Source organism: Apostichopus japonicus, chromosome 6 (assembly GCF_037975245.1).
Source record: "Apostichopus japonicus isolate 1M-3 chromosome 6, ASM3797524v1, whole genome shotgun sequence".
Classification (NCBI taxonomy): Eukaryota; Metazoa; Echinodermata; class Holothuroidea; order Aspidochirotida; family Stichopodidae; genus Apostichopus; species Apostichopus japonicus.
The window spans coordinates 2372093-2393791 of record NC_092566.1 but is presented as its reverse complement, the minus strand read 5'-3'; the positions used below and the strand labels follow the sequence as shown (position 1 = coordinate 2393791).

Below are 21699 nucleotides of genomic sequence, written 5' to 3'. Positions count from 1 at the left end.
GCAGAGGATACCAAGAAACAGATAGAGGGCTTTTCAAAAGTAGACCCTATGATTTTGACTCACCACAGGACAAGGGGCATCTAATCCTGGAATACCTTGATCTCCTGGTGCTCCTTTCTTGCCTCTCTTTCCTCTTATGCCCATATCTCCCTAATCACGAAAAACAAAGCAAATCAAGATTGATGGTTTGACAAAATTATAAGATTTTCACATCAGTAAAATATGCAGTAAGTCTTTTTTTTTGCCCAGCTTTTCAAACTAAGACAAGTTAGGGAGATGCTCCTCTCTGAGGATAATGCCTGGAGGACTCTTGAGCACGCTTTTATAACTTGTAATATTTGATTATTGTAAATGCTTTATTGTACGGTGTCTTTTTTATTAGATTACAATGAGTTCAAAACGCTGCTGCTAGACTGGTTACTCTTAATCCGACATATTGTCATATTTTACCCAGTTTTAATGAATCTTCACTGGTAACCTGTTGCTTATAGATAGTGATTCTCCTAGTCTATAAGGCCCTCCATGACATGACCCCTGATAACCTATTCTTCCTTGTTTGTTACGAGGGAGGGAGTCAACCACAAAACTTTGCTCCAATTCTGGTAACGTTCTTGTAGTCCCTCGTGTTTGGACCACGATTGGTAGCCAGTTTTTGCTGTTGCTGGTCCCCGCCTGTGCAATTCTTTTCCTACTGATTTCAAAATGTGCTCCTCGATTGGTCTTTTCAAATGTTAACTTAAAACTTTTTTAAACAAGCTTTTGATGTCTAAATCTGGTTTTTGGTATCTTTTGTGTGTTTTATTCACTTTGCTTCTCTTTATTCTTCTTTTATTGTACAGAGCAACAGAATATTTTTATAGTTTTTGCACTTTATAAATTCTATTATTATTATTATTTATATCTTCCCACAACTGTTTCCTAAGTTATGGAGAGAGACAATTACACAACAAAGCTGCATATTCAAAACATGCAAATATTTTCAAATGTTAGTGTTGATGTCCCTCTTACAGAACAATCTTGTGATTATTATGTAATATTATGAGAAATGGTTCTCACTGACCAGGCCATCAACATTTCTACAGTGGTGAGCGACATTAGCTGTCTGCACTGAAGTTTTGACAACTTACGCCAGCGCTATAAATAAATATATTGGGGATTGTTTGGCAATTTGCTTACGACTTAAACCCAGGCATAAGACATATTAACTATTGTGTTGTTGCATAGTAAGATGCGCCACGGTGGACAGGGGTTGGGCAGGTGGTGGAAGGTTGGATGAGAGGGGGGTATATGTAACTTCTATAATATTCAATAATGTATGGTTCATGGAAAACATTTGATTCCAGCAGAGTTTGAAAAATGGTCATTGTAATTTGCGACCAATCGGAAGTAATTCTTCTTCTAGATCTTGACACAACTCGGCTCATTGCTGTGAAATATACATTTGACGTGACACACATACTAACCAACGTAGCTGTGCAAAGAGATTAAGCGTGTACTCTGAATGACATAAAATGCTCCGAACCAGATTTAGAGATTGGTAGATTTTCCTGCCATTTCGGTGGGAGCAAATGTCAAAATGTCAGTTGTTCTATCTAAACAACCAGTTATATCTTGTTATATATATATATATATATAGGTAAAACAAACTATGCCACCATACAATGTTCAGAAAAATTTTGATTGCCCTTACTGCAGGAATTAGAACTAGAGTTTTTTAATGGTACCCACCTGTTCGCCTTTCACCCCTGGTTCCCCGTTCTCTCCCTGGAATAAATCAGACGACCCACAAACAAGAATTAATCATAAGATTGACCAGTACAGTAGGTCTTAGAACAGAAGCCACTATTATCATTAATGTAATATATATCTAATATATGTTGTTGATAAATACACAAAGGATGATCCAATTATGAAATTACACAGATTACTACAACAACCACTGCTTGAAATTAAGGACAACAACACTCATTTTAATTTGCAGTATTTCATCTGGCTAGATAAAATTAGTTTTCAGATCAAACATTTCAAATATTTAAAAAGTAGAAAGGCTACCAACTACCAACATGGCCTTTATAATTCAGAATATGACCCTTCTTGATGCAAATAATACCTTCAACATTCTAAAACTCTTTATTAAAAGATATCTTGATGTGGGAATTATCTTGCTACTATGTACCTTAATCCCTGGAGTACCATCAAAACCAGGCTTTCCATTTCTTCCTGGTTCACCAGCAATCCCTTGGGGGCCAGGTGGTCCATTAAGACCCATGTTACCCTGGAAATAAAAGAGTTAAGCCAATGTCTCCTCATTTTTGTTACCTAGACAACATTCAAAATACACAAACTCTCCTGTTAACTTCACATAACTTCACAATACAGAATTAATAGAATTTATCAAATCTGCTTTTGTACATTAGAACCTTTTACGTTAGAACAATTAATTAAGTTTTGTTTTCTAAATAGCTTTAAATCGCCGTTAGATGTGAATGTAAAATAGGAATAAAGAGCAACAAGACAAAAATAAGGTGAGAGTAAGAGAAAGGGGGAAGGATAAATTGAGAACTTACTTTGTCTCCCTTTTCTCCTTGAAGCCCATCTAGACCGTTTGTACCAGGCGTCCCCTTTAAATAAAACAAGTGAAAAACATACACATCCAACAATGTCGCAACTATTATCAAACAGGTACAAAATTAGAGGTGAGAACAGAGAAAATCAGCAGCAGAAATATGTCTACTAAATTATATCTATCAAAAAGATTGAAAATAAATACAATATTGCAAGTAATTCTCTCATGGAGTTAATAGTTGACAGCATTAGCAGATTTACTTCTCTTCTCATCAGATTTGCTTCTACAGTTGCTACATAGTTTTTGTGTGTTAATTTTCAGCTAAACAATCTTGAGGGAAAAATAAAAAAACTAAGAAAGAAAAAAAAAGCACGTAGTGGTGTCCTTACTTGAATACACTCACCAAGTCTAGTCTATTTTTGCATATAAGAATCTAGACTGACAACCATTATTGCCATTAACTGTTGAAAATAAACTACGAGGTAATTATACGTTTTGGAAAAACATAAAAATTTGCAAGCCGTTGTTGAGAACATTGCCAAAGTACTTTAAATGACACTGGTGAGCACTTGACAAAGTCTATGAAATGTACCAGCTGGTCAAAGAAGCTTACACACCTGTTCTCCTTGGTGTCCTTTCTGACCAGTGAGACCTGGGTCTCCCTTTGGACCTACTTGACCAGTTTGCCCTTGTGGGCCTTGCTCTCCAGTGTCACCCTAGAGGGAAATAAAGCAAATGGCAATGAGAAACAATACGTTTGTATACGTGCCTGCTAAAAAAAAAAAAGAGTAGAAATTATGCACAAAAAAAACGCTGCGAGTTATAGGGTAAGGGGTTAAGAGAAACAACATTAGCCTTCAACACATATATGCAGAGGGTAAGCTAAGCTGATAGCAATACAAATGTTCACAGGGTTCAATACAAGGTAACGTGGATGCTCTATGCTTTCTGGTCCGATTTGAACCTGTTCCCTTCTTATTACAAACTCTCTGCACTGCTACTTGTACAGAACATGGCTCAAATCACTTCAGTGAGCCACAGCAGGAGCAGAAAAATGTGGTTATGAAATATAATCGGAAAGTTTAAAGGCACTGTTATCATGATGGCGTAAAGCAAAAGGCTCACAACATCTCAAATATTTAGACGATAGCCAAATATTTGGGGCGCATCTCCTGTTCCTAAGTTTTCACGTTGTTATAAATGGAGCAAAGAAAGCATCACTGATTGCTTTTGTCATGAAGCAACCCTTCATTTTTCTTCCCTTTAAAGTTACCCTCAAATCAGGAGTGATAGAATATGCAAACAAATTTTTAATAACGTACAGATTTTGGAAACTCTGCTGTTACCTTTTTGCCGATTCCGATAGGACCTATTTCGCCTTTTGTACCCTTTTCTCCCTGTGGGCCGGATGGTCCAGGCATGCCATCTCTTCCAGGATCACCCTAAAATAAGCAAGAAAAGAAGGGAAAAAAGACATTTAAAAACCCTGTGACAAAATAAACATGAAGCAGAATATTAATCCTATTATATCACCTAAAGACAATTTAAATTGCATCTAAGAGTAAGTAAGAAATAAAAAACTTAAATTGTTTGTGAAAATAAAATGAAATCACAACGGATGATGAAAGCTGAAATTAGTTTTATAGTGACAGCCATGTTTGGAAGTCAGTGTGGGCAGTCTTCGATTGGAGCATTAACTGGTAAAGGCTTCGTGATCCAACTGAAAGCACTGATGTCTTGAAACAAGCCGTGCATTTGGCGCCTTAGAACAAAACTAGCACCTCTTGAGAACAAGAGGAAATCGACATTGTCTACGGTTCCCCCAACTTTGTGGTTCCTCTGACCCCAGCCGTGAACCATTTCTGAGCTGGTATTCCTGAAGGCCAACAGTGTCCTGTGTCAAGCATGGTACCTTGCCTGACAAGCAGAGGGTTTATGATCGATTATGCTATAACCTGTGGCTGGGAGCATAGTTATTGAGAATGGTAGAAGGGGGACAGGGTAAGGGGAGGGGGGAAGGAAAGAACAAAAATAGCAATCCATACAATGCTATATCTATACTTTTACTTACTTTTAGACCTGGGATCTCGTTCAGTGACTACAGAGAAAGGAACAAAGCATTATTTTAGTAGAAATATCAATACACAAATATCTTGTGGGAATGAATAGAATTTGAGACACCAACGAGGAAACAAATTTATCAACAAACTAAAGCAAATTGAAATTATGGATGTCACAAAAAAATTGTATAATAACTCCCTCCAAACGTTATGCACCGACTATATATTACAACTATGGATACTTACTTCCCAATTTTTCTTGCTATGTAAAAGATGTGGGTTGCATCTATACATCTTCTAGGTAATGTCATAATCATGCAATATTGGACTCCTGTCATTCAAACAAAGCTATCTCCATGGTTGCAATCATTTACATTTAACTAAACTCAAACAATCAGTTTATAAGCTGATATAATCTGTTTAATCCAGAAAGTTCTGTGTTCCACACATTTGACATAGCCTACTACTGTATCTTTCATTGGCGGCAAACCATTCACATTTTACCTACATTTCTGATACGATGTTGGTTGACAAAGGTAACATATAATATTTTTAACTAAACTACTCCCCATCCCCCCGCCCCCCTTTACCAATCGGTATGGTATCACCAGATTGTGTCAAAGTCATCGAACAATGCAGCTTTGACAAAGGAAATTCTAACTCATACTTTTGCTAATTCTATGCAGAAATTTTAAAAAAACATCTCCGTACAGTCAGTTCAAAATTTTCTATACATAGCAATGTACAAGTAGCTTCCACATCAATTACATTGAAATTGAAAGTTGAATTGAAATTGTTAACTTTTTTATTTTATTATTTCCATCACATCAAGTCAGACAGCTAGTGTATTTGACCAGAGAGGCTTCATTACACCGTCAAATGTTACAAACTTGTTGCCAATGTATCAGACACACCCCTCCATCCCCCCCCCCCACAAACACACACCCCTGCACAAGAAATAAGTTTCATCACCAGTTTGCAGCAATTTTTACATGCATATTGAGTTTTGCCTAAATTGTGATTTCAATTGTGACAATCAAATTAGGAGACCGTCTTAGTTTTGTTTTCTCTTCCGAAGGCGACTACATGAGTATGTAAATGAAAAGTGATACAGTTTAGTGAAATTTGTCGCCCATTAACATTTTCTTTTACATCAGTATTAATCACATGGATATCAAAATGAAGAAAATAATTCAATAATTCCTCCATTGTTTTCAACAAACTAGATGAGCTGCAATTTGTTTACATTTTGGAAGATGGACATAGACTAAAATCTTACAGATTTTTCTCGCAAATTTGCTTTAGGAATATAACTTTTGTCACCATGTATTTTCCCAAGCAATACCACCCGTGTCACCATATCTGCTTAATGTTAATTCCAAACATAACAATGACATGAAACTAATGGTCAGTTATCACATACTATGAGTTCCTGTAGACCAGAAGGGCCCTGCATGCCAGGTGGACCAGGCGGCCCATCAGTTCCGTTCAATCCGTCTCTTCCACTTGGACCAATGTCACCCTTCTCACCCTTTGGACCCTGCATTAGAAAATAAAATTAAAATTATATTTTTCTTTTGGCAAACCTTTGGTCTAACCAAATAATCATATTTCTAGAAAGCATTATGATGGCGAGTGTTAGAGATATGTTATTGTATAATGAAAATTATATCTGACTCAATCCTCTCAATTTTCCAAATGTAGTGATGAATATTCATGAAGGAAACAAATAATTCATGAATCCTTAATACTCACTTGTTCACCATGGACACCATGTCTTCCATGTTCACCTTTGGGACCCTATCAAATGATGAATAGAAAACAAGTGTTTTTTCCAGAAACAATACATCCACACCCCCCCCCCCCCCACCCTATCCCACCAACCCCACAGAACAGTTTTTGTGAGTAGTGGATGGATAACTTTTATTTTTATGTCAAAATTTGGGAAAGGAGGAGTTATTACTGCCATCGGTAAAGCTGCAGTACCAGCTGATTCCACAATGTTGACATTTATTAAAATTGTTATATAATTATTATTAATATTTATTAAATTATTTAGAACACTTACAGAGAACATCACTCCATTTTATCTAATGAGATGTGGCAAACGTTTAGGTATTAAGTTTTAAACCTGAGTGCACACTGACTGACTTACTGACAAAGTTGAAGCGACGAGAAAAGGGCCTCGAAAACCCAATGTGTTGCACATAGACACAAATCAACATAATGAGAGATAATCCATAACATAACTTTAAATCTATCCCGGGCAAACCATGAAGACACTTTTTGAACAACATTTGACATTTCAGAATTCCTCTCTGCTATTCTGAAATACTTTAAGAATTTTATGCATTTCTTACCTGGTTACCTGGTCTCCCTTGAAGACCCTGTAACAATAAAAAAATAAGACATATGAAAAATTAATAACGACTGGTACATTTAACTAATTGATCGATTGAAAATTTTGCTCGGATAATCTCCCCAGTTCTGGAACAGTTGTGACTACATTTCATCACATGCTTAATTATTCCGCCTACCGGTACACTACAGAGCACTGGATAGAGGCAGCAGTTGGGCATGGTGAATGGTGTAATTCATACCCCATAAACTAAAAAAACCCTCATTTGGTGGTTAGTTTTAAATCCTGATGAAATTAGGACATAATAAGAGTTAGATGTGGAGTTACTTACCTGTAAACCATCGGCCCCAGGAAGTCCAACTTCTCCTATTTCTCCCTGCAAAACAAGTAGAAGTCATAGTTCATTTCCAATATCAACTCAGAAGCAGAGGAAACTGTATAAGGAACACCAACCTGGCATTTAGAATTCTTTATAATGTCACAGGACAGAGAAAGATGTTTTGTAGCGAAGATGCTATTTTCAAGAGTTGGCTTCTGTAAGTCACAATTACAAATAAGGTTATTCCTGTCTGTCACAATGAACCATTATTTGGTTTCCGAAATGGCTGTCCCTAATGTTGCCAAATCCTTGTACTGGGACAGTTGCAAGGCCCAACAAATAATATCTTTGCATGTATTTTAATACCTTCTCTATATATTTATATATATATATATATATATATATATATATATATAAATTTCTATATATTTCTATATATATATATATATATATATATATGAAAGTGAAAATCTTAATGAGTTGGAAAATCAAGAACAGTTAAAAAACTTCCAGCCTCCACTGGGATTCGAACCCGGGCCTCCCGCTTTGTACGCGGACACCCTAACCAACTAGGCCATGGACGCTGATTGTATGTCCAGAGGTTCTAAACCGGTAAGGAAGGTCGTAATTCCACTGTAGGCGCCTGCTTCCCGTATCGAACAATACTAGTTCTGTTTTCAGTGACATGTTTTGCCTTACTCTAAAGATCAAACATGATGCGAAACAACTCGAAAATCATTGTGATTCCTAAAGCCGGATCTCGAAAGAGATACTTTGAACAGACTTTATGTTAAAAAGTATCAGACTTTATGTTAATGAATCTATTTCTATTTCTATATATATATATATATGAAATCATAGTGAGTTGGAAAATCCAGAACATATATATATATATATATATTTTTTTTTGCGTGTTTATTTTACCTTTTCTCCTTTAGGTCCAGGGGTGCCATCTAACCCATCATCTCCAGCAGGACCCGGCTTACCAGGTAGCCCATGCATGCCGTCTTTACCATTGGTACCATTTAAACCAGCTGGGCCTGCCTCTCCTGTGGAACCGTGTGTACCTGGCGTACCAGGTGTTCCCATCATACCCTTAGGACCGATCATACCTGCTGGGCCTATTGGACCAATGGGGCCGGTAGGACCAACACTTCCATTGACTCCTGGTGGACCGAGCTGACCTGGTGGACCAATCGGACCTTGCAATCCTTGGTCTCCTCTGTCACCCTGTAATGAGAAATTGTTTACACTCAAGCAGATGCTACAAATCATACACTACATGAAGCTTCAGGAAATTGTTGTAAAGACGTTCCGAATCGGTTAGAGGCAATTGTTGAGGCAGCGGAATAGAAGCAGAGAGGGGGGGGTTGTGGGCTGGATGTATTGTTTAATTGAGAAACTTCTTATTCAAGACAGCTTAAAATGAACATGGAGTTAGCTGTTTAGAAAACCATAAAAGTATGCATTCTCTATCCTTAAATTACTCTTAAATTCCGATTTTTGAATACAACAAATGACTGGGCTTCTTATTCAAACTATTTAAAACTCACAGAGAACAAGAAGCCATCTTTGTTTTAGTTAATAAGTTTGCTGATATTACAGAGGAAACCATGAAACTAAACAAGGTCAGTGACTCCTTGAAGATATTGTTTCTTACATTAATCTCTATTAATAATTAATAAATAACCCAGCAACTTCTTTCTCCTTTTATAACATTCGATAAAACGGCCATAAAATACTGTGAGAACGGCCGATTAGAACGTAATCGGTAGGTAATATCTCCCTCCAGATGGCAGACAACTGAGTAAACAGCAACATGATTTACTGACTGTCACAATCCGTCAAACCAGATTCAGTTTATTTATAATCAACATTCTTTCACAACCGTGAAGAGACTTTTACATGCCTGTGACCCATATTGGCGAGAATTGTTACACCGGTCTGCAATCACCTGCAATATGATTTAAACTGGCCACACAGAATCGGAGAATGTTTCATATGAATTATTCACCTCCATATTTTTCAATCTCTTGTTTTTCTTTTTGTCAAGTCTTTTTCCAAATTGAAACTGGCAGTTCTAACTGGTAATTTATAGTCTTTGTCAATAGCAATTACAACGAGCAAAGTCATGGTGATTTACAGGTATTTTTTGGTTGTTTCCATGATTCACCTTTTCAAAAATATTTCAGGATATTAGAAAGTGAATCGACACTGCTTTTTAAGCCAATGTTGCCGCCCATTTCTTCTTCGTATTAAATCATTTTATTGACCTGTTTTGCGTACATTTCTTAATATTTTTTGATATTGCATTGACATGTTTTCGTCCCAGTTATCAATATTTGCTTTTACCCTTGTAATGACCTCCATGTTAAGCTGTATGTCAGGCCACACACAAACACACACACCTACTAAATGCACTTGGGACTTTGTCTGGAGGGGTAATGCTTGATCCTTGATAAGACAGCTAAAATGAGAGGACTTTGAGCCCTGTTCAACAGAAACGAAAAAACAGCCTAGGAGATGATGAAAACTTTCCATCGACACACATTTGATAAACCAATCTAGGGCTTGTTATGCAGAAATGTGTAATTTCCCATAATGCCAAAGAAAACCAGAGGGCCAGTTGGCTTTGCGATTCCTTGCCATACAATTTGCTCAGAATTCTAATAAGTATCTGACTAATGTGGAGCAAGTGAGTTTAATATGTCCAATAATGGAGTATGAAGTTAATCCACAATGAACTTTTTGAGTTACCCTGTTTAAAAGCAAGTGTCACATACACACATGCCATCACCATGACATAGATTCCGTCTGCCTCCAGCAAGGAATCAAAATAACAGAGACTGTAATAATGTTATTAGTCAGACCAGCTGTTACTTTCACTTCACCTTGTTGTTCATTTAACTAGGTCGTCTCGATGAATCAAAGACACTTCGGAACAAACCATACTTTTAATTGCTAATGAATGTCATAACACTATCCAGATAATTACAGTCTATCCTATCCTATTGGACATCGCCACCACTGACATCAAAATAAGCATCATCATTACCACCGCTGCCACCAAAAATAGTCTCATCCTTCACCGTCAAAATAACCTCACCATCACCACCTCTGACACCATCATCAAACACCTCCCCACCAATGTCACCAAAATAACCATCATTATCATCATTACTGCTTCCAGCAACACCAACCACTTTTAATATTTTAATATCAGTTACCAACTGCAATACCTTTTCTCCTGATGGTCCTCTGTCACCGGGTTCACCCTGTGTAAGGAAACGAACAAAACACGCAAGTTAAGTTTCACTTCGGGAAATGAACCTTTACAAGTCTGGTTGCTATATTACTGTACTAGCCCCATCTGCTTTATCACTGTGACAGTTTGTGAGAGGATGGGCTACTGGTTAAGACTTCAAGGCAACCTTTCCCCAGATGAGAGTATTAATGGATGTAAGATAAGTAAAGGAATATCTCGCTCTCCTCTTCTTTCTTATTCCCCCCTTTGTCTTTTGATAAACATTGTTTGACATATCAGCAGAGTGAGACAAAGGGAGGGGGGGGGGGAGGGGGTGTCGAGGAGGGTTGCAACATAAAGCTGAATTTTATGTAGAATAAGAGAGAACACCAAAGATGCTTCCTCAAAAAGGAACTAGAACAAGAAAATTCAGCTGTGTATAAGTTTTTTCTCATTTAACAGATAGAATGGATTTTGTATGAAGCCTTTGCTTTACAAATCAAGTCAACACTCCAATAACACGTCTGAATAAGTTATGAATGAGTAGGGTTTCCGTTAGCAACACAAGATATTGGAAATGTTACAATCGGGAGACAAACTGAAGATAGCAATTGTGTCAAGTTGTTTTAATTTTGCTTACAAGATATAACCCCCTCAAATGGCAAGGTTTTCCAAATCTATTAAACATAATTTATTTCCTTCTTTACAATGTTGCTTTGTACATCAGACATATCTATGAATACCTTCCATTGTTTGTAGCTGTACCTCTTGAAAGCTTGATTTTGATTGGTCAATTATTCATTAATCATTAATAAGCATGCACTTAACTGTAAACAAATAACTTAGTTGAAACATGACAGGTAAGTGTAACAGTTGTCATCACATTTATGAACTCCTAGCCTCCTTCGTTTCTTTTGTCTTTATAACTGGTGCGTGGGTGCAGCAGGGTGTGTGTGATAAAAACTTTAAACATGATGCAAAGCTATACTGTGAGAAACTTTGTTAAGGAAAGGACACCGTGCAAATGGTCAATAGGACCGAGTGACTATTCACTGTTAGCTGGTAAAATGGTGCAAATTATTTTTAACTCCTTATTTATAAGCACTGTGTGTAGATAAAAGCTTGTAACTTTGGGAACAATGCGACTACTACAGGAAGTCATGTGACTCACATACACATGAAAGACTCTAATGTCTAAATAAGCAAATTACTACCAATAGCAGAAAATTGAGCTGTTCCTCCCCTTCCCAAAAAAGGGAGGGGGGAGTGGGAAGAGGCATGGAAGTGAAGAGAAAACAAACGTTGCTTTAGATTTATATGAATCACCACAAGGCAACAACCCTTCTTGTTAGTGCACTTGTAACTTTTCTCCACATGAACGTGGATCCTGTCGATCAATTTTTACAATTCTTGTAAAGTACATGATTTTTTTAGAAATGGAGATATTGGGACAGTCTTAAATCTTCAACTAAGTTAATACAAAAACTTTGCAATGTGTGACCTATTGTGGTCGAAGTGTCTCCCTGATGGTATTAAGGAGAGATTCTTCCCATCTTTATTTTTTCTTATTTGAATTTGCAATTTGTTTTCATATCATCAGACAGTGGATAATATTATTATGCATATGTTATAGAACATGACATGATGAGGAGCCACGATGGATATTAACGACACTGAGCAAGGAAAGCTTTGACAAGGAGAAAACCACAGAGAAGGCAAGGAAGGAGCTGATAAATGAACCCCCACCCCCACCACCACAACCCCCTCCCCCCGAAATTAATACCAGCTCGAGAAAGGAACACGAGTGCAGCAGGTAGAAGCATAGAATTGGCAAACATCGATGAATGGTCCCATGTTTTCTTACAAAGCATGGAATGATAGTGAACCTTATACTGCCTTGCTTTATCTGACCATGAAAGCCAGTAATATTTATCTTCTCAAAGACTTTCATGGAGTCTGAAATTTTTGTGTGAAAGATGATGCATCTGTCAATACCAGATGAAAGGAGTTTCTTTACATGAGGGATACAAGTTTTATCTATGTTCAGCTCTTTTGTGACAGAGTGTAGAACTTCCAGGTGGATGACAGGTGTATGGGGGAGGGGTGGGATAGTGGGGACTGGTTGAGAGTAGCATGAGAGAATTTACACTGACCATCCATGGAAGGTGAAACTATTAGTATGTGCACCCTTCCTAGTAGATGAATACAGATGAATAAGTCATCTTTTCACAGATTGCGAGATGGTAAGTCATCTCTGTGGAATGGCGGACTGCCATCAGAAGAGTCACCAATTAGTCAAGATCTCTACTATTCTCTAGCATAGAGAGAGAGAGCAGTGGTTAGGTGGAAGATTAATGGTGACAGGTTTAGCCACATCAAACACAAAAAGGTACACAAACTTTACTTAACTTGACAGTGATGTTAGTCAATTTTGCTAAAGCCTGCAGGAGGAAAAATACCAATGTAACAAGACGTCAATCACAAGATGCATATTAAACATGCCTAGAGAGAATCAGTACTTATAATACCACCAAGTCAGAGATAGCAGTATTGGAAAAAATTATCAACCCCCCTCTCCCTCCTCCCCCTCCCCAAACTTTCCTGCCCAACCAACATCACCCTGTATATTTTCATACCCACCAAACTAAAGAAATTCATCACAAGAAAAGATATCCATTGTTCGCTGTTTGACATATTAGTATAGTACAATAGGTATTTGTTTTTAGGTCAATGAGAGGGGCTGCTGGATCCCCTTGAATACCATCCTCTACCTACTCTTCCCTCCCCCTTCCCCCACCCATTCCTGAACTGCATCTCGCCTACCCCTGTTGTGCCCCAAGTGAACACAGCATCAAATAGAAAGTATGGGGTAACATAAACCATGGTCCCAATTTTATTCCTTTAACAGATCCACAGACATAACCAAAAGCACAAAGAACGTGGTACAACTTCACAGCATCATCCCAAGATGAGTTCTTTGGCAAAGCGAGCTGATGGGGAGGGGTAGGGTGAGGGGGAGGGGAAGAAACCATAACATGAGAGACTTCACAAAGCTCAGTTAAATCACTTTTTGAGGATTTTCATTCAAATAAATTTCAGGATATTTCTTTGCTGAAGAGGACAGGGAAACAAATGTCAGATATTAGTTGATTGTCGACGCAATGTGACCTATTTATACAAATATAATAATATCGTAGATATGAGCATGTAGACTCATACTGCAAATACACCGGAAGAGATTTTTTAAATCATAAAGAAGCAACCAGAAAGTTTGGATGGGGGGGGGGGGATGTGGGCAGGGACATTCAAATAACATGCTCATTCAAAAAAATTGGGAAAGCACAACAAGAATGAAGTATCAAACATGGGTGTATGATAATGTAATCACCACAAAGAGTAAGGTACCACACACTATATAAATTAAAAGACTAGTGCACATTGACACACTACGTCCCCGCCCTCAAGCCCCCACCCCCCCTATTCATCTGACCATTCACTACAGTTAACCATCTGTATATTTTATTGTGTTTCTGAGCTTTCTTTGCCCAGGGACCCTGACACAGGTTTGGCATTGGGGTCAGACCAAATGTCAGCATTGTAATATGTGCTGTCTTTGGTAGAGCCGTACTCCTGTGAAAATCATTGTTCTGAAATGATTGGGTCTCCCTCCCCCACACCCCCCTCCCCCATCCCATTCAGGGACCCTGTAAATGCCAAATACAATTCTACCCTTTTATCTCCTAATATTATGTTTTTGCTATTCTCAGTGGGAATGTAGGAATTATTGAAATGGTGGAAGGAGTAGATAAAAGTGCACATGTACAATTCTGCAAGCACAACCTTTACTTGTCCTTTAACCTCCAGTTTGCTAACATTGATAAATAAAATAATCATATAAAAAAAAAGAGAGTTGTAGAAAATCCCTGGAGAAATAATTTAGCCATTTGGAAGATATACTTCCATGTCAACAGTTGTCTAGTTCTTAATTCAATGATTGAAGGAACCCGAAACTTACTTTGCTGGCAAATATTTCCATCAGGGAATCCGGATCTAACTCCCTGCCAGGCGAACCCTACAAATATAAATATGGACAAAAAGTAATAGGTTGATGTCAAAAGGAGATGTGAACATGAAAAGATATAAAATCCATGGCTAATAACACACCATAACACAGTATACCAAAACATATTATACCATAACAAAATATTCCATAACATAATAGAATCCATATTACATAGTAGGGTGAACATAATATCCTCTGTTTTAGCAATGTATTATATTTAATCTTATTTTAGCACTGTACTACCCAAACCTACAACATGGACTTGCATTAATATTTCAAATTAAATGCTATAATGTATTTTCTCTATCCCATAATGGTGCAAATAGCTGTTATTCAGTCAACATCTGCAGAGAATGTTATATGTGATACAATGTCTGGGTTAAAATGTCTGGGTTAAGTGTTGATAAATTTTTAACCTGTCACTAGAGTAACTCATTTCAGCAAGCATCTGCTGTAAACACTAACTTAACAAAATTGCAATATTACGAGTACATACTATTGGCACCTGTAAGCAACATGTTAGGACCTACATAAACCCCCTCCCCCCACCCCCTCCACAATGCTGATTTTCTCCTGGTTTCATTTTGTTATTAGAAAAACAGTACAACAGTTGTTATGGCAAAGGTGACACTTGAACCCAACCCCACCTTATCATGCATGTTCCTACTACATTGCAAGAAAACTTGATTACAAAGCTTAACATGTTAAATTCACAGACCTTTCCCACAATCCTCCATCTGTACTGCCCAAACATTTCCTGTTTGCAGCACCAAACAAGTGTAAATTATGTTTTTGGAAAGATATCACCTTTATCCACCCACTCTGTTCTGTCTGTATTACCATTTAGGAGCAACCTTCATCCACCCACTCTGTTGATATGGTAAATTTTGTTCATGTTTTTCAAACCCTCACATGACTACATTAACCCTTTTAGATAACCTTATGGTATGTCAACAAATTGTACCATAAACTTCTTTAAAGCGAGGGATCCAACTTTGGGAAATGAAAATATTATTCTCTCAGAGAAACAGAGACTCATCCAATTCAGTTCCTAGTTGGCCGGCTTAAAATACCTCCCTGGTGCCACCGAACCACAAAGTATGTTAATTAGGGAGCTATTAGCATAGTAGGGCAGCAATTTAAACTTAAAAAGCTAATCTATTTGTGATCAGCCAGAAAATTTGGCTGATCAAGGGTCTACATATCAATTTGAGCATCTTAATAGGGAGGCATTGTTTAACTTTGTAATTCTTTGAAAAAAGTCCATTTCCTGGGTACATCCTTTTAACCTCAGTTCATTTTAGAATGATTCATGTTTTCCCCTTTTCCTGATGAGTAAACACTGGTGTCTGTACTTTAAAGCTGGTATTTACTCTAGGGGGGTCAAGTTGTTGACTCTTAGTTATCAGTCAACCCCCCCTTGGGATGTAATGTTTTCAGGAATGTTACACCTCAACATGGTTCTAGACACAGTTTTGCAGACTTCAAAGGAAGCGTGAGCCCTCTTGGGGTCAGAGGTCGATAAAAAGATATCCCCAACAAAGTATAGTACATTAAATCTTTTTTTTCCTGCTAAAATGAGAGTTATACCATCTTCTGGCTACAAAAAATAAGAAAGGGAAGAGGGAGAGCAAAAAAAAAAGTTGTAGACTTTAAACAGCTCCAGGGCTGGTTCCTAGCCCCAACTCTGTTCTTCATGAAGTTTGGGATCAAGATGTTTTTAGGAAACATGTGAACTATTACACTTCTATATCTGATCCCAAAGTGTGAGAAAGGAGAGTACAATTTTGAAAAGTTTACCAGATGATGATCAAATGTCAGACAAACTCAGAGGGATTTCAGATTAGAATTCCAGAATGAGTTCCTATCAACTCTCCTGTCCTAATTTTTTTTTTGGGGGGGGGGCATATATTTCATTTTTTCTAGCTTGATAACAGTGTTTTTATTGAAAATGTGTAATGTTTCATGAATCTGACATCCCACATGTAAATGCAGTAACTGATACTGGCAGTTTGTGACAGTCAAGATTGGGAATGAGATAAATATGGTGATGTATCTAGCTGTTTCCCCAGTCAGTAATAACTAGCACAGATTTAGCTTACTAATATTTCAACTATCACAACTTTCTTAGAAAAAAATTCTTCCAGAGAAACTCTTCTGGCCCAGATTTGAACAAACCCTGGGAATCTTTCTGAACAATTCCTTTTAACACCTGAACTTTCTTCTAAAAAATGCACCTTTCTTTCTTCGTAAGTCTTGTGACAACAAACTGCCATTGATTGTATTTGCATAGTCATATCTTTCTATTCACATGGGAGCGTTGCTCAAGCAAGCAATTTTTGGAGTTAATTTTGTACAAATTAGCTTTCACAACAGATTTATTTAACAAAGAAAATGTTTAAGTTCCATTTCCTTAAAACTATATCAAAATTTTCCAATACTTTCGTAGCAGACTGGACCTAGGCATAGAGCCTAATCTTTTCTTGTCTGACCTTGTTGATGATGTACAATGGCTTATAGGCAGAATGATGGAATCATTTTCATAATTCACAGGGTACATACAGACCAAGGGACTGGTAGAGAGAGGAATCACACTGGTGAGAAGAGCGCAAAGGTTATGCATAATCTAATCATAAAAAGCGACCAGGTGATTTAATTTCTTCCAAACCGTTTGTCTCTTCACCCAGAACCAAATGTTTTAAAACAGGGCACGTACCCTGATGCTGTGAGCACTCCAAGCTAACACCAGCACCCCTGTTGTCAGCTTACAATCAAGTATGTTCCAACATAAGTCTACATTTTTTGGGCTTTTGCTAATGGAAATGGTTATTTCTTTTCTCTGAAATTGAACTGATTCCAAAATCAAATCAGTACTTACTTACACTGTGTCAAATTTGATTTTACAGTTAAAAGTCAGGCTAGGAAAATGGAAGCAAATCTTGGTTGATTTCACACCATACTATGCAACCATTGGTAGCAATACCATTATTTTAAAGGAGACAATCACAACCAAGCCTTCAAAGTTGTTATCACAAGCATCTTCAGATTTGGGCTCATTTTATGCAGGATATCAAAACTGTTCCGAAAATTATGTTGGCAGAAATTGGTCCCCCACTTGATGATGGCGGGGTCCTCTTCACCCTCCTCCTCCTCCTGCTAATCCCCTTCCCCCTCGCCCAACAGCTGAATAATTTTGAAAACTTTTTATGTGGGAGGATGAGATAAAAGGAAGAAATAAAAGTGAAATATTTTTACCCTTGGTCCCATTGGTCCCTGAAGTCCGTGCAGATAGAAAAGAAATAGAAAATAAAAATTTATGAAATATCATGATAAATATTAAACATGTAAATAATCAGTAACAGAAATTTCTGTCTTGATCAACTACAAAATGTCAAAAAGTTGTAAATTGCAAATGCAAATCGGATATAAAAGACCTACCACACAGATTTACCTAGCCTAGACCTACCACACTTTCATAGCAGAGTTACCTAGCTAGCTAGACCTATAACACTACTGTGCATATCAGAATCAAAGATAAGCCATTACTGTCATTAATTGCTGAGGTAAGCTACTAGTTACTTGTCCTTCACTGGAGGAAAGATAAACTTCATAGATCTAGATTCCTATTTTTTTTTTTTTTTCACCCTTGGTTTCCTTTGTCTCTTTCCTACTTTGTTAAACGCTTTGAAACGCTGTATTAAGCGCTATATAAATGTAGTTTATTATTATTATTATTATTTTAAAGGGAGCATTGCACAAGAAATCTAGACCACATCTGTTGAAATGTGGAATGTAGTTATGAAAGGCATCCACCCTAGAGGCAATAATGAGCTAGCCATTAAGAGGGTGAGGAAAACCCATCTATATCTTATATGGCAATTTCTCACTCATTAAAATTTGAAAAACCAGAAATATTAAAATCATGAAATGTATCTTAAAACCTAAACCAGATATTTTAAGACAGCTTATGATGAATTCCAATTCAATCTCCTCAGCCCATAGCAAAACGCTCTTTTTTCTCTCTTGCCCAGAAAAATTCCAGAAGAATTATTCCATGGGGAGTGTCTAATGACAGGGGTATATCCTTACGGAAATTTTACTCCCCGTACGTGCCGAACATGAAAACAGACGTTCTTATAGAATCATTTCAGGTTAAAGAGATCAGGAAAAGTTACCGACTTAACAGTACGAGTTCAGAATCAAATCTTTAATTTTTTTTCTTATGAAAAGTTCTTTATATGTTCTTGAATTGAATTTTTTCTTACCATTTCACCAGCGGGACCTGGTTGTCCAGTATGTCCTGCCTCTCCAGATTCACCCTTAATTTAGAACAAAATGAAAATTAATCCATAAGACAAATTTATAAATCCCTTGTGTTTAAAATAATGAATGGAAATATGAATGGTACTAATGGGTGGCAAGTATCTGTTAGAATTTATCAAAATCAACTTATTAGCACTGATAATAAAACTTAAGATTCTGTGATTTTTAAAGGTGGGAAGACTCGCACAAAAAGAAACGTCTAATGCCGGTAATTTGACCAAGTTTCGAATGAGGTGTAACAGAAGTGTTAAACACCACCATCAATCCCAGAAAATACACACACAGCTTGCTACTGTCGGTAATTAGACACTAGTATACATACAGCTGCGGTCAATACCCACAGCACAGTATACAAAAAATACAGCGATGGACATCTCAGGTCCAGCTAAAGATAACAAGGTATCACGTTTCATCACTGTCTGCATTTTGTAGCAACACGAACAAAACGTCACTTGCAAGCAACAGAATGTGAACTTTTTCAGTTGGCCGCACGCGGTTTGGGGCGAGTCTTCAATGCCTTTAAGTCCTGATAACATGTGGTAGGTGATTAAGCATTACTCAAAAATTTTCACCTTCTCTCCAACTGGTCCAGGATCACCAACCCAGCCTTGCCTTCCCTGGAATGAAACAAGAAAGATTCAAAAGATTAAAACTGCATTATTTTTTCAAGTCTAACTTCCAAGAGCTAATGGACCAGCTGCCACGTGTTTACAAGCCCTGACATGTGTCTGCATTGGTTTTAATTGTTGATAAACAACATTTTAGAACCGAATTCTTTGCAAAAGGGCTAATTCTTCTGGGGAAAAAATACCTCATCATAGTAAGTGATTAATTAATTAGGCAAGGGAACTTGAAAGAGGATTTTTGCCATTATGATATGCATAGGTCTGTATGTGTATAATGGAGAGTATAATACAGCATTAAGCCTAGATCTCAAGAAGTGAATATTTGCTCAGATTATATAAACCAACGTTCACCTTTCACAGGTGTCCTTACTTTTATTCACGTAGTTGTTCACAAATAGCTTGTTTATTGTATGGTTCTGTTTGTATTGTTACGCCCTGGGTTGTTCGGGATGCGTGTACCCCGTATTTCGAACACGCCCAGGGCTACTAAGAATATGTTTTCCCGTTTTGTTTGAATAATTTACCCTGCGATTTGTTGTCCATTCATTCACCATTCCATTTACTTTTGTTTTATTATGCAGGTCTCTTTCGCTCTCCCCGTCGTCTGCCATCACCAGCATTCCAGGCATTCGCTCTTTTATTACGCGAGTTGTTCTGTTTACCGTTTATCTATTTTACTTTGACTTGCTCTCTTAACCTTGTTTAATTAAGACGTTGTTTTTCTTATGTATTTTGTATTGTGGAAACTGAATTTATTTCGTTGAAGTTCGGGCAGAGAACTGGAGACCAGCGGTGAGCAGCACGGCAATTACAGTAAAGTATTATTTTAAAGGCAAGGTTGATTTATTTTAGAGAGCGGGTCCGGGAGTGAGGGCTGACTACGGGGCGCCATTCCTTTTGTATTGTACAACTAGTAATTTCCCGTCCTGGTTGGCTTCTTTGCATGTTATAGACTCCGGAGGTAGGGTCAAATTAGGGCTCTCCCCGGAGGTATTGCAGAAGTTAATCGGGGCGGGACCACATTAGGCAGTATTTGTTTAGTCTGCCGTTGGCGCCACGTGTCAGGTATTCACTCTCGTGATTCTTAAGAGCCGTGCTGCCCACGCCCTGGTATGTAGTGTATTTGTTATTTATTTAAACTGAATCTCTGCCCGTTGTTTGCTTTTATATTTGTGTACGGCAGAAAGTCACTGCCTTATTTTTGTTAAGCATATGTTTAAAGTTAATTAAGCTATTAAATTGTTGATTTGAGACCCAGTTCTCTTTAACTATATTCTTCTCTCTTTTTTGTGTATTGGTTCAAGCCCTGCTAGCATAAGTCTTCGCCTCCCCCTTCCCCTGCCCTGACATCAGGTGGCCTCCAGCTGCCTGATTTCCCAAGCTACCGCTCGGCCGGGGTACAGGGGTGTTACAGTATTCACTACTGTTTTATGTTTACTGTCGACAGGAAATCATTTTCGTTTTCTGAAATGGACAATCAAGTTTCTATCTATCTATCTATCTACCTCACATTTTCTGTTAAATTTAATGGATTTGTAACAGTTTCTTTGCTAGCTGGTCTGAGATTAAATTTCACATTACAAATATTTGAATGAAACAAGATCACAAAATTGTCAGCAACAAAGACTCTCTTTTTTCCCCCTCCAATCCTGGTTATGAAGAAGAACTTTTATGATTTCACACTGTGTTTGCAGAATCGCAAATTAGGAAGGAAAACAGTAATTTATTGGCCAATAAATCATGGCATGAAAATATTTCAAGTTATCTCAGATATTTCTTTTATCTAATCTGTTTATTAAGGTGAAGTTCGTAGAATAGAACCTGCTGTGAGACACTGATATATGAGCGTATATTAAACTCATTTTTGCCAGACTCGCCCAGATATTCTTACACCTTCACCCAGAGAAATATGTCCGGACCTTTAACATTGTGCTGAGACAGCTTGCATCAAGTTTCAGAGATAGGCAGCTTGCTATCCACATGAAATGAAGAGTTCATGTTGAACTTTTTTTTTTCATTCTTTCATAGTAAAGGTAAACAAAAAGAAAAGGTAAAAACCAGGCTCTGCACTTTAACCCAGCATAGAATGGAAGGGGAAAAAAATTTCCCTTGAAAACTAAGACCTTGAATTTGTTTTAA

General features: G+C 37.5%; 1 protein-coding gene across 5 annotated transcripts in view; it reads right to left on the bottom strand.

The window, feature by feature from the left end:
- Positions 1 to 21699, bottom strand: part of LOC139968645 (uncharacterized) — an 80904-nt gene that overhangs the window by 5277 nt on the left and 53928 nt on the right. For 4 of the 5 annotated variants that reach the window (XM_071972870.1, XM_071972869.1, XM_071972873.1 and 1 more), the window contains 18 exons: positions 19507 to 19551; positions 18877 to 18930; positions 17867 to 17884; positions 14564 to 14620; positions 12959 to 12989; positions 10544 to 10581; positions 8229 to 8534; positions 7317 to 7361; positions 6987 to 7013; positions 6382 to 6426; positions 6050 to 6166; positions 4638 to 4664; positions 3913 to 4008; positions 3184 to 3282; positions 2568 to 2621; positions 2177 to 2275; positions 1729 to 1764; positions 64 to 150 (listed from right to left, as the gene is read on the bottom strand). In XM_071972870.1, coding sequence (XP_071828971.1) covers positions 64 to 150; positions 1729 to 1764; positions 2177 to 2275; positions 2568 to 2621; positions 3184 to 3282; positions 3913 to 4008; positions 4638 to 4664; positions 6050 to 6166; positions 6382 to 6426; positions 6987 to 7013; positions 7317 to 7361; positions 8229 to 8534; positions 10544 to 10581; positions 12959 to 12989; positions 14564 to 14620; positions 17867 to 17884; positions 18877 to 18930; positions 19507 to 19551 — 1281 coding nt within the window. The remainder of the gene's footprint in view (positions 1 to 63; positions 151 to 1728; positions 1765 to 2176; positions 2276 to 2567; positions 2622 to 3183; positions 3283 to 3912; positions 4009 to 4637; positions 4665 to 6049; positions 6167 to 6381; positions 6427 to 6986; positions 7014 to 7316; positions 7362 to 8228; positions 8535 to 10543; positions 10582 to 12958; positions 12990 to 14563; positions 14621 to 17866; positions 17885 to 18876; positions 18931 to 19506; positions 19552 to 21699) is intronic. The other variant, XM_071972871.1, reaches the window with a different exon arrangement.